This window comes from Anolis carolinensis, chromosome 2 (genome assembly GCF_035594765.1).
Source record: "Anolis carolinensis isolate JA03-04 chromosome 2, rAnoCar3.1.pri, whole genome shotgun sequence".
Classification (NCBI taxonomy): domain Eukaryota; kingdom Metazoa; phylum Chordata; class Lepidosauria; order Squamata; family Dactyloidae; genus Anolis; species Anolis carolinensis.
Window position 1 is genome coordinate 176,330,759 of NC_085842.1, and position 12,400 is coordinate 176,343,158.

The 12,400-nt window shown below is 39.0% G+C and overlaps 1 protein-coding gene across 2 annotated transcripts in view; it reads right to left on the bottom strand.

The window, feature by feature from the left end:
- Positions 1 to 12,400, bottom strand: part of prkca (protein kinase C alpha) — a 245,602-nt gene that overhangs the window by 61,848 nt on the left and 171,354 nt on the right. For both annotated transcript variants that reach the window (XM_062971147.1, XM_062971148.1), the window contains exon 6: positions 49 to 205. In XM_062971147.1, coding sequence (XP_062827217.1) covers positions 49 to 205 — 157 coding nt within the window. The remainder of the gene's footprint in view (positions 1 to 48; positions 206 to 12,400) is intronic.

A 12,400-nucleotide genomic window follows, 5' to 3' on the forward strand; every position in this document is an offset into this window, starting at 1 on the left:
ATGAAACAACAAAGAAACTGGAAGAAAAAAGTTTGCATTGGAACTTACAACTTGAAAGTCTCGTTCCAATGAGGATTAAGCGTGGCGCGGATGGTTTTTGTTTTTTGTTTACTCTCATTCTTGGGATCTGGAATAAGTTTCAGCTTCACGTATGGGTCTGAAAGTCCATTTGGATCCATCGGAATTAGATTCCTTGCATCTCTCACTGCAGATACAAAAACGCAATCTGAATTATAATATATTCAATTAAAATAATGCTTAGCTGTTAGGCATATCGTACTGTAATCATGGATATTTAAGGTGAAAGCCACATTATCCTTTCCATCACAAGATTATTATGGATCTTTAGTTTATGTAAGAAGGAGGTAAAGGGAAAGAACAGGTAGTTGGTACAGCAGTTTCATAGAACTTTCATATTGACACACTAGAAGAAAAACATATTTTCCTGCTCTTTCCCATCTCTCCAAATTGCATTGGCTTCATTGGCAGAAAGGAAATTTCCTATTGGCTTATGTGGAGGAGTGGAACCTCCTGCAAAACAGTACAAATGGTGATTTAATCTGATGCCAGGCACTTCACTTACATCTCCTCCACATTGTTTGGATCAAGATTATCTACAAATTGCCTTATCCTGTATAATCCTTGCCCCCACTAAGGTAACTTCAACCAGCCAGAACCCAACTGGCGACTGTCAACCAAAGGGCATTTTGATCAGCCACCCCATAATTCTGGAATGACCTGCCGGAAGAGCTCTGACAGCTAAATGAGGTGTCAGAATTTAAAACACAAATGAAGACCCGTCTATTCTTGCAGGCCTACCCAGTCAATTTTCAAGCATGAATTTCGATTTACATTTTTATTGCCACTATATGTCAATTCTGCAGCTGTGTGTGGTACAAGTTTTCATATTTCTGTGTGTTTCTCTATGTAATTTAGTAATTTATTGTATTTTATGATCATTTGTTTTTTAATGTGTTGTATCTTGTCTCAAACCACACCACCAGGAGGGGTGGGTAATAAATGAAATCTATTATTATTATTATTATTATTATTATTATTATTATTATTATTATTATTAGCAGCAGCAGCAGCAGCAGCAGCAGCAGCCCTTCTTGATCAGTTTTAAACCAAAGTTGTTAAAACTTGACAACAACTGGACAGCACATTCCCGTTTGGGGATACCATATCTACCAAGATCAGTAGCATGAGATGGAGCCCTCGGTGGCGCAATAGGTTAAACCCTTGTGCCGGCAGGACTGCTGACAGAAAGCTCAGTGGTTCGAATCCAGGGAGAGCTGGTGAGCTCTCATCTGTCAGCACTGGCTCCCCATGTAGGGACATGAGAGAAGCCTCCCACAAGATAGTAAAACATCTCCAAGGAAACAGCCTTGGAGAAGCCAGTTCTCTCACACTAGAAGCAACTTGAAGTTTCGCAAGTCACTCCTGACACGACAAAAAAAAAAAAAAAAGCAGCACGAGATAAAGGAGCATGCCAATAGAAGAGGGCTTCAGATTTTCAGGAACAACTCCTTCCCATTGACCATTGCATGACTAAATAAATGAAATAAATAAGAGCAAAAAAATGGGGTGGGAAAAGATATTTAAGATTTGTTCTTAAGTTGAACGTCACTGTAAATTGGGACAGGTATATTTTTAAGTATAACTCCACCCAAAATATTTTTTAAAGTTTTTGATTGCCTAGGGAAGGGTTAACAGCCCTGTGATGTCTGTTTTGCTGCCTGTGCCCCTGATCTGAAGAATTCATCTCACTTTTTATCCCTGTGACAATTGGATTTTGAAAAGAATGGTTTGTCATGGAAACAAAGACTGGGATAAAGTGGAAACACCTTTTCCCCATGATAACTTTTACATGAGTGGATTTCTCTTCCTAGGGTTAGATTTTCTCTCACTGCCACATCCCCATTTGTAACGAGGAGGTGTATGTAAGTCCAATTTCTGTAAATTAGGGACTGCCTGTAATGATTACTTTTCTAAGTTTTGTGCCAGACATCTTTACTGCCATGATTTTCCAAAGATTTATGGGTAGGGGCACTCCAGATTTGAATCTGCAACAATTATAAACATGCTGGGTAAAGATGTGTCAGGGACATATGCCATTTTAAGAGATACAAGCTTAAATTAGACAGTTTTCTTCCCAGTGGGTCAAGAATATGTTAAACACCTGCTATTCTGACCTGAACATGGATGGAGCTGAGTATCAGGAGAAATGTTAAGGTTGGAGCCATGCAAAGAGATGAAATGATGCATTTAGTGGGTATGAGCAAAGTGAGAGGAATAGCTTGCTTATTAACTTAGAAAACAATTGTGGCTTCTTTCTTTTTTTAAGGGAGTCAGTTGCATGTATATTCAACACTTCATTTACTCTTTCCATCACAATACTGTCAGCCCACCAGTATTAGTGGAATGCTTACAAAAACTAAAACCTCACACTGAAAAAACTGTTGTGCTGACCTGATCAAAACATAATTCCAATAGTACATTATTACGCAAATTATCTAATGCACTCATATTCATCCCAACCATACACAGGCATATTATAATTCACAAAAAGCAGAAAATCTGGATTCAGAAACTAGATTATATGGCGGTGTAGATGGGGCCCAAGTAATAACATGTTCTTCTTACAATGACTTGAGGTGTGCAAAAGGCACTGATCCTCACAGCCCTGCTAATGTGATGGGCCAGTATAAAGAGGGAATTTATCACGGAAACTTTTGCTGTAGAAACATTAGCCATTATGTCTATCTTAGTATTCCCGAAGTTAATACCATCTGTTTTCAGTACAGAACATTCGGTTTATATTCATTTGAAAGAGAACACAAAAGCATTGCTCAGAATTTTAATAAAGCTAAACATTTGGAGAAGTTTAGGAAGCCACCAGAGGAACTTTCACATCTAAAAGAATCACAGGCAAATGACTTCGGGTCTAGCAAAGTGACCTTAAAGTTAAATTTAATGACTGCGGAAAAAAATGCCTTCCTTCCAAAAGAAGGAAACCCAGTCTCTCTGGTTTTAGCAGAACTCATTTTTGCCCTGGTTTGGAAAGAATATAATAATATTATGAGAACAAGCCGCAATGAACACTCCTTCCATTACAAGGGCATCAGAAGCATCCACCAAGCTGGTATGATGTAGTGGTTCAAATTTTGGGCTAGGTCTGATTCTGCAATGCAGATTTAGCACAGTTTAACTCCACTTTAATTACCATGGCTCAATGCAATGGAATCCTGGATTCAGAGTTTGGTAAAGCACCAGCAATAGCTGGCAGAAAAGGCTAAAGACCTTTTAAAATTGCAACTCCCAAAATTCTACAGCATCGAGACAGGGCAGTTGAAAGAGATGTCAAACTGCGTTAATTGTATACTGTAGATGAACCTTAGGATTCTGAGAGATGCCAGTTTAAATCCCTGCTCTGCCACAGGAACCATGCTTAAATGCATTCGGTCAGCTGTAGTGGAAGCAATGATAAATCTCCTTTGAATAAATCTTGCCAAGAAACCCCTAGGATAGGCTCAACTTAAAGGCACATAACAATAATAATTTGAACCCTAAATTATGGTTACTTTAAACTACAGGGGGTCAGAATTGCTGCCAACAAACAATGGAGCAAACATGTTTTCTGTTGCTCCAAAGGACAGAACTAGAACCAATGGGTAAAAATTTGGGAGGAAATATATTGTGTTTAAACAACAGGAGAAACCTCCCAATGGTGAGGGCTGTCTCAGGTGATGAGCACTAGGTATACTTCGGAATAATTGTGGTGTATCAATTTTCATCCTCATTTGGATATCCTCCAGATGTAGAGAGCTAAATAAATATAAAGAATGGCTAAGTCAACTTAAAAAGCAAGAAATATCTGGGAAAGGTTTAATTAAAAAATATACACTTGATTAATAGGTGAAGAAATAGGGTGGAAGCTGTTAGAAAAGATATAGGAAGGAGACCTAGGGTTTCTGATGGATATTGATTGGAAAATGGTTCTAAAGTGGCGAGTGGTTAAGAATCTGTCAATTAGATGAAATGAAAATGTTTATAAAGTTATATGGAGATGGTATACCACACGGGTTAAACTACACCAGATGGATAGGAAGCAAAGTAACCTCTGCTGTAGATGTGGCATGCATAAAGGGACATATTTTCATTTATGGTGGGAATGTGCCCAGTTGAAGAGTTTTGGGAACAACATATTTATAGAAATAGGTAACATTACAGGATTAAACATCACCCCAGATGCTAGGTTAGCATTACTAATGGATGCCAGAAAGTTGAATTTAGAAATGGAAAAGAAAGAATTTGTGATTATTTTACCCACAGTGGCAAGATTTATAATTGCAAGGAATTGGAAGATAGTAACCAATCTCACACTGGAAGCATGGTATGGGGAGGTATGGAACGTAGCTTTAAATGATAAATTATCAATGGAAATGAAGGTGTTCAGGGGGAAACTAATAGATCTGATTTTGATTTATACCGGTCAGTTTTTATTAAATATGTTTTAGAGAGTGAAAAAGGAAAACAATACAACTTTGTTGGTCAAGAATCTTGGATATGACATTTGTTTACTGGTTGACTCACAAATTTATGGCAAAGGAAATGATACTTGTTCAGGTCTTGGTGGTAAGGTTATGTGTTTGTAAAATGTTCATTGTGTTGTGTTTTGTTTACACTGTAAGCTGTTAATGTGTGTAAATAAAAATCATATAAAATCATATAAAAATTGGATATCCTGAATTACATCAAAAAATGAGGGGGGTGATTAAATGGGGCACACTGAGATGTCTTCCAAGGTCCTCATAACATTTTAGTTCTAACGAACAAGCTAACTACATGTGCCATCACTTCAAGTTGGCTTGTTTCTTTTAATCATAGCTAAAACTCATTACAGTTTGTTAAGAGTCAAGCAGTATGGTAAACTGCAAGTGAAAGTTTCTGAACTCCTCCTCATAGTTATGTATAAAGGTAATTACATATGAACCCAAAAAACCTGCATAGCTCATTTCAGAAATGCTAAGTATGCTACAGTATTGCATCTTAACCAGCCCTATACGAAGAAGGGCAGTATCTCAGTGCTTAGGAAAATTCTCGCCACTACCCAACGTGTCTTCAATTTAATTTCTAAAGTTACTGCCACATCAGCTGTGTGCTCTTTCTTCCATGTAAGGGAGACTTGGAAAGGAAGAGTGGCAGACGAATCTGCAAGCAAGTATCTGGGAAGCACAAGAATGCTTGCTGACACTGGTTAGAGTAAGGACATTATCCATTTTTCACTGCTTCCCCTCCTCCCTTCTTTCCCACTTATGGATAATGTTGTCAGTAACTTTCTAATCTAATGCTCGCATATGAACATGATGTGTTGAAGAGGCTGCATCTTTGAAAGGAAAAACTACAGTTGGCCCTCCATATTTGCAGGTCTGACCTTTGCAGAGTTGATTATTCATTCTTTAGTCAATATGTTTTTCCCAGGAATCTCTAGGTCTTCCAACACACCTCTATGGTCAACTCTACTTTGGAGGACCTAGAGGTTCTTACTAAGAATATTTTTCCAGGCATTTGTAGGTCTTCAGTGCAATTCTATGGTCAACATGAGTTGTAGGACCTACAAATGCTTAGAAAAGGATCAAAGAAATGCTGTTCCACAATGAGAAGTGCTACTTCTGCCCATGAAGTAGAGTGGAGACCCATGGCGGCTTTTAGACCAGATTACATTTGTTCCCCATTCTGTTTTTTGTGACACTTCCCACACTCTTCTACAATTTCCCAGATCTCTGGAACAGATCTAAGGTAAAGGTAAAGGGTTTCCCCTGACATTAAGTCTAGTCGTGTCCGACTCTGGAGGTTGGTGTTCATCTCCATTTCTAAGCGGAAGAGTTGGTATTTTCTGTAGACACCTCCAAGGTCATGTGGCTGGCATGACTGCATGGAGTGCCGTCACCTTCCTGCTGGAACAGTACCTATTGATCTACTCACATTTCCATGTTTTTGAACTGCAAGGTTAGCAGAAGCTGGGGCTAACATCGGGAGCTCACTCCGCTCCCCAAATTCTAACTGCCAACCTTTTGGTCAGCAAGTTTAACAGCTCACGGGTTTGACCCACTGGGCACTGGGGGTTCCATCTGTAGAATGGATCTACAGAGGGCTAAAAGGAAAAGAGGAATCAACACACACATACACACCCTGAAAATCTCCTGTCTTTTTTCTCCTATAGAGTTTGCACTGTGATTAGAATTTTTACTGCTTAGTTTCATTTATGTTGCCTCAGGGATAATAAAGAAAAAGGGGGAGAAGATGAAAGCAAATTATTTGGCTCATGCTTTCTATTAATGCCTAAAGACAGAAAATCTCAGTAGTGAACCAATGCAACAAATACTAGGCAAACACAGCCTAATATTTCACATACTTTTTTATTACACCCCAGTGGTAAATCACAGCTCAGAATGCCTCCCAAACTGGCTGGTGGAAAACATGACTTTCCCTTCCCCTCTTTTTAAAAATAAGGGAATGAATCTGGTGGGAGTTACAATGGTACACTGCTGTTTCTGTCTGTCAGAGACAATAAACAATGAAAAGCAAGACCTGGGCATATCACACAAACAAACAGTGAAGTCTGCATAAGTGTTCAGTTTTTTAAAAGTCCAACAGAACAGTCTTTCATTCTGCAACATCAAAGCTGGCACTAGCTGCCCCACCCACTTTGTAACAATCATAAGTTATCCATACTAATTTACTTAAACAGTTTTGTAATCTTCAGACTGAAATCTTTAAATCTATATATAGCACTAAGAGCACTAACAAATAAACAATATGCGGAGGGGGAGTGGAACAGAATTGGCATTAGATAGTCTAAATCTCTACTCCAAGTGGTGAATTGGATTTGTATGGCATGAGAAATTTTATTGTGGATTTGCATATGTGTTCTTGATACAGAATTGTGTCTAATATGAAATGCCACTAAACTCCAAAGCAGATTATACCTTTGTCAAACAGCTTTTACTATCAATAAATTATTCCCAATATTTAAGTGGAATCTTTTCTTGTAACTTGAATTCAATGGGTTAGGTCTCTGAAGCAGCAGAAGACAAGCTGGCTTTATTTTCTGCATCCCTTCAAATATTTAAAAGTGGCTAACAGATCATCTCTCTCCAAACAACGTACCCAGCTGCCTAAACTGTTGCCTATAGAGCTTCCAAATCTTTTATCAACTTGGTTGCCCATGTCTCCCTCAAGATAGATGCTTCATTTTATTTATTACTATCTTTAATTTCTTAGTTTCCTTAAAGTCCTTATATTCATCATGAGGATTGGTTGCTTCTGAGTATAATTCTGAAATACTACACAAGTTTTTAATTTAATGTTGCTGTCATTTTTACTCTAGAACTTTTACTATGCTTGAGAAGGCATAAAATGTAACTAATCTGGAAAGAGCGGAAAAAAAACCCTGAGTGAGTAGCTCTATACTTCTTACAATCTATATATATAAAAGGGTAATGAAATTTCGGCCTAGGACAAAACAACTAAACTACACATCCCAGAAATACTAAACTTGGCAGCACAACCCCTCATCCATGCCTCTACGTTCATACAACAAAAAGAAAAGAAAAATAAAGTCCTAATTAGAGGGAGACGAATAATTGTTTTTTTCCAATTGCTGCCAGTTAGAAGGCTAAGCTCCGCCCACTGGGTCTCCTAGCAACCCACGCAGCCCAGGGGACAGGCAGAGTTAGACCTCACTTAGGCCTCTTCCACACTACCTATAAAATACAGATTATCAGATTTGCACTGGATTATATGGCAGTGTAGACTCAAGGCCCTTCCACACAGCTATATAACCCATTTATAATCTTATATTATCTGCTTTGAACTGGATTATCTTGACTCCACACTGACATATAATCCACTTCAGTGTGCAGTCAGACACAACTGGACTTAATGTCAGGAGAAAACCTTTACCCTTTACCTTAAATACCACCAATTCCTCAATACTTTATTTCCCATACCACCAGACTTCGCCACAGCAACGCGTGGCCAGGCACAGCTAGTTACTGTACTTACAATTTCCAACATACAGTAGAGTCTCACTTATCCAAGCTAAACGGGCCAACAGAAGCTTGGATAAGCGAATATCTTGGATAATAAGGAGGGATTAAGGAAAAGCCTATTAAACATCAAATTAGGTTATGATTTTACAAATTAAGCACCAAAACGTCATGTTATACAACAAATTTGACAGAAAAAGTAGTTCAATACGCAGTAATATTATGTTGTAATTACTGTATTTACGAATTTAGCACCGAAAAAACATGATATATTGAAAACATTGACTACAAAAATGGCTTGGATTATTCAGAGGCTTGGATAAGCGAGGCTTGGATAAGTGAGACTCTACTGTATATGTGATTGGTATGTGTTTTAGAAGAAAATCCAGTAAAATGGGAGGAGTAATATTGGATTTCTCTGAAATTTTCAGCACCGACCTCTTTAAGCAATTGGTTTGATACCAAAAATTAGGAAATTTAAGGAATTCCATACCAAATTACACACTTTTGTGGCATTATTTGGCACTACCCCAAGTAACGTATTATTGCAAAAACAAATCATAAATATTTTCACTTACTATATTTGTGTATGTTTAGGAATGCGTTTTCAGTAATATAGGAAGGAAGAAAAAATTTCCACTATGTGTCTATAGATCATCCCTTACAGATACTTAAACAGGTGCCAATAAAACAAGTTTTTCAACATATGAGGACTTCTATGTTTGAAACTAAGGCTATTTGCATTAATTGCTGATACAAAACATTCCTAGAGCATCAGTAACATGTCCTGCAGGCACAATCTCAGATGTAGGAAACAATACTAATATCTAGACTTTATGCAATACTTTTTTTTTTTTGCTCTGCTTCTCATAGCAAAAAAACATTGAAAAGCAAAGAAGTGACAGGAGGAAAAGAATAGAAAGGCTATTCAAGATATGTCAGTGAAAGTGCTAAGCACAGGTTGCTAACAGGGCAAAAAAAATCATTGTTTTCCTCACTTTTGTTTTACGAGATTTGTACTTTTGTCTACATAATTAGCATGCAGATAGATATCCTCCTTATTCTTGCTGATTTTGTGTTTCTTTCTTCAAAGCAGCAAGATGATGACAATGTTTGGACAGAATACCAACTTATAAAAGGACTATTGCTTCTATCGTCCACCGATTGGATGGCAACCTATTTTTAATGATACAGGCCAGGCATAATTGGGAGCAGGAGTTCTTTTTTATTCTCCAAATCAGACACTTGGCATTATTATGTAATACACGTAATACACCATAGGGAGGGGCAAGAAGCAAAATATATGTCCTTCTGCTCCCCCCACCCAGCTCTTTTCTTCCATCTATGGCAGGTAAGAGCACTTCCTCTCTTTTGAACGCCAAAGAGAAATAAAAATAAAGTGTCAAGAATGTCTCTGAGCAGATAAAATGCTATGAGAGATGCCAATAAGAAAAGGATGTTTCAACTTGCTGTGGGAAGAAGAGGAATGAGGGAACTATTCTAGCCTCTCTGGGAAGAAAATGCCAAAGACTGGAGTAGTCATTGAGACCCATCTAGACAGGTCTGAAAACCCGGTAGAAAATGGGATGAAAAGGCGGACGACAACTGGAAAACGCAAACCCAAAAAGTGTGCATGATCGTGGGATGGCATGAAAATAATGCGACAAAAAGGTTAGCATAAAATCTGACATCGGGTTAAAAATGCACTGCTACAAAACACTGGATGGCCCAATGCTACCTTGTGGTATGCTGGTGTAGACTGCTCCAGTGCTTATCCTCATTTTAAAATCCTGAAACAGCTAATGTGGGATGTAAACAGATGGAGCCATGGACACACAAGTGGCTAAATGGAAACACAAAAGGAAGGCAACTCTCTCCGACCAATGCTTTGATCTTATTTCCTATGGAGCCCCTGGTAGTGCAATAGGTTAAACCCTTGTGATGACAGGACTGATGACTTGAAGGTTGAGTTGCTGACCTGAAGGTGCCAGTTTGAATCCAACCCGGGAAGAGAATGGATGAGCTCCCTCTATCAGCTCCAGCTCCACACGGAGACATGAGAGAAGCCTCCCACAAGGATGGTAAAAACATCAAAAAAAATCCGGGCATCGCTAGGCAACCTCCCTGCAGATGGCCAATTCTTTCACACCAGAAGCGACTTGCTGTTTCTCAAATCACTCCTGACACGAAAAAAAAATCATGTGTATTTCTAAAAGGAAACAGGGATTGAAATTACACAGTGGGCAGCAGCATGTTGTGGGTAAGTAACCCCAAAGGGAAACAGGGTTCAAGGGGGCAGACCTGGAAGCACCAGGAGTGAGGGAGAGGAGAAAATCTACTTGTGCTCCCTTCATTATATCTGCAGCAACTCTGGCAAAAAGCTTACAAGCTGCAGCACATCTCAGAGTCATAAAGAAAAAAAATAGAAGAAAATTTCCAGTGTATGTCTCGCTATACCTTTTGGGGTTCCCTTTAATTAACCAAATTTTTCTGGATGTCGTGGGATCATTTTCTGGGACTGAGAGCTCCATGTGTGGACTCTCCTTGAGGTATGAGGATTTTTAATCCCACTTCTTTAATCCACATTAAGCACCTGAGAAGAACCTCTCCCTAATTCCTACTAAACGAGATTGAGATACTGGTGGGACAGAGAGAAATCTTTCTGCTGAAGATATTAGAGCTGTAATGGGCTCATAATCATAGAATCATAGAGTTGGAAGAGACCTCGTGGGCCATCCAGTCCAAGAAGCAGGAAAATCACATTCAAAACACCCCCGACAGATGCCATCCAGTCTGTTTCAAAGCCTCCAAATAAGGAGCCTCCACCGCACTCTGCGGCAGAGAGTTCCACTGCCAAACAACTCTCACAGTGAGGAAGTTCTTCCAAATGTTCAAGTGGAATCTCCTTTCCTGTAGTTTGAAGCCATTGTTCTGCGTCCTTGTCTTCAGGGCGGCAGAAAACAAGCTTGCTCCCTCCTCCCTATGACTTAGCCTCACATATTTATACATGGCTATCATGTCTCCTCTCAGCCTTCTCTTCTGCAGGCTAAACATGCCCAGCTCTTTAAGCCGCTCCTCATAGGGCTTGTTCTCCAGACCCTTGATCATTTTAGTCACCCTTCTCTGGACACATTCCAGCTTGTCAACATCTCCTTTCAATTGCAGTGCCCAGAATTGGACACAATGTGATTCCAGGTGTGGTCTGACCAAGGCAGAATAGAGGGGTAGAATCTAGACACTTGACTCCTATTTATGCAAGCTTTTTTTTTTTTGCTGCTGCATCACATTGTTGGCTTATGTTTAACTTGTTGTCCATGAGGATCCAAGGTCTTTTTCACATGTACTGCTGTCAAGCCAGGCGTCCCCCATTCTGTATCTTTTCATTTCATTTTTTTCTGCCTAAGTGGAGTATCTTGCATTTGTCCTTGGTGAATTTCATTTTGTTAGTTTCGGCCCATCTCTCTAATCTGTTAAGATTGTTTTGAATTCTGTGCTTTGGAGACTTCTAACCCTTCGTCTAAATCATTAATAAAGATGTTGAACAGAACTGGGCCCAAGATGGAACCCTGCGGCACTTGCCACTTTTTTCCAGGATGAAGAAGACACATTGGTGAGCACCCTTTGAGTTTGTTCACTTAGCCAATTACAGATCCACTTAACAGTAGTTTTGCCTAGCCCACATTTGACTAACTTTGTTTGCCAGAAGGTCATGGGGGACCTTGTCGAAGGCCTTACTGAAATCCAGATATGATACATCCACAGCATTCCCTATATCTACTCAACTTGCAACTCTACAAAAAAAAAAAAAGATCAGATTAGTCTAGCATGACCTGTTTTTGATAAATCCGTGTTGACTATTAGCAATGACCGCATTCCTTTCTAAGTGTTTGCAAACCACTTCCTTAACAATCTTTTCCAGAATCTTGTCCAGTATCAACATGAGGCTGACCGGACAGTAATTGTTTGAGTCGTCCTTTTTTCCCTTCTCAAAGATAGGGACCACATTTGCTCTCCTCCAGAGCTTGGACCCTCAAATAGCCAGGATCCAAGATATGTTACATTACTTTTGGACCATTACAATAAGACTATTCACTAAGTTTATTTTACTTTAAGCAGTTACATTTTTTCAAATGCCCCCAAATCCTGGAATGAAATTAGCAGGAATTCAAACCCCTAACAAAATACAAATACTAAACATACTGGAGCCAAGGGTAAACTATTTCCCCATGACTACCAGGATTTACAAACCTCATATACCTCTTTAATATTGCACAAAAGCACATTTGTGTTGCTTTAAGACAGTAGTTTGTTGATACATCTGCAAGAGAAAGTATTTAATTTGTTCA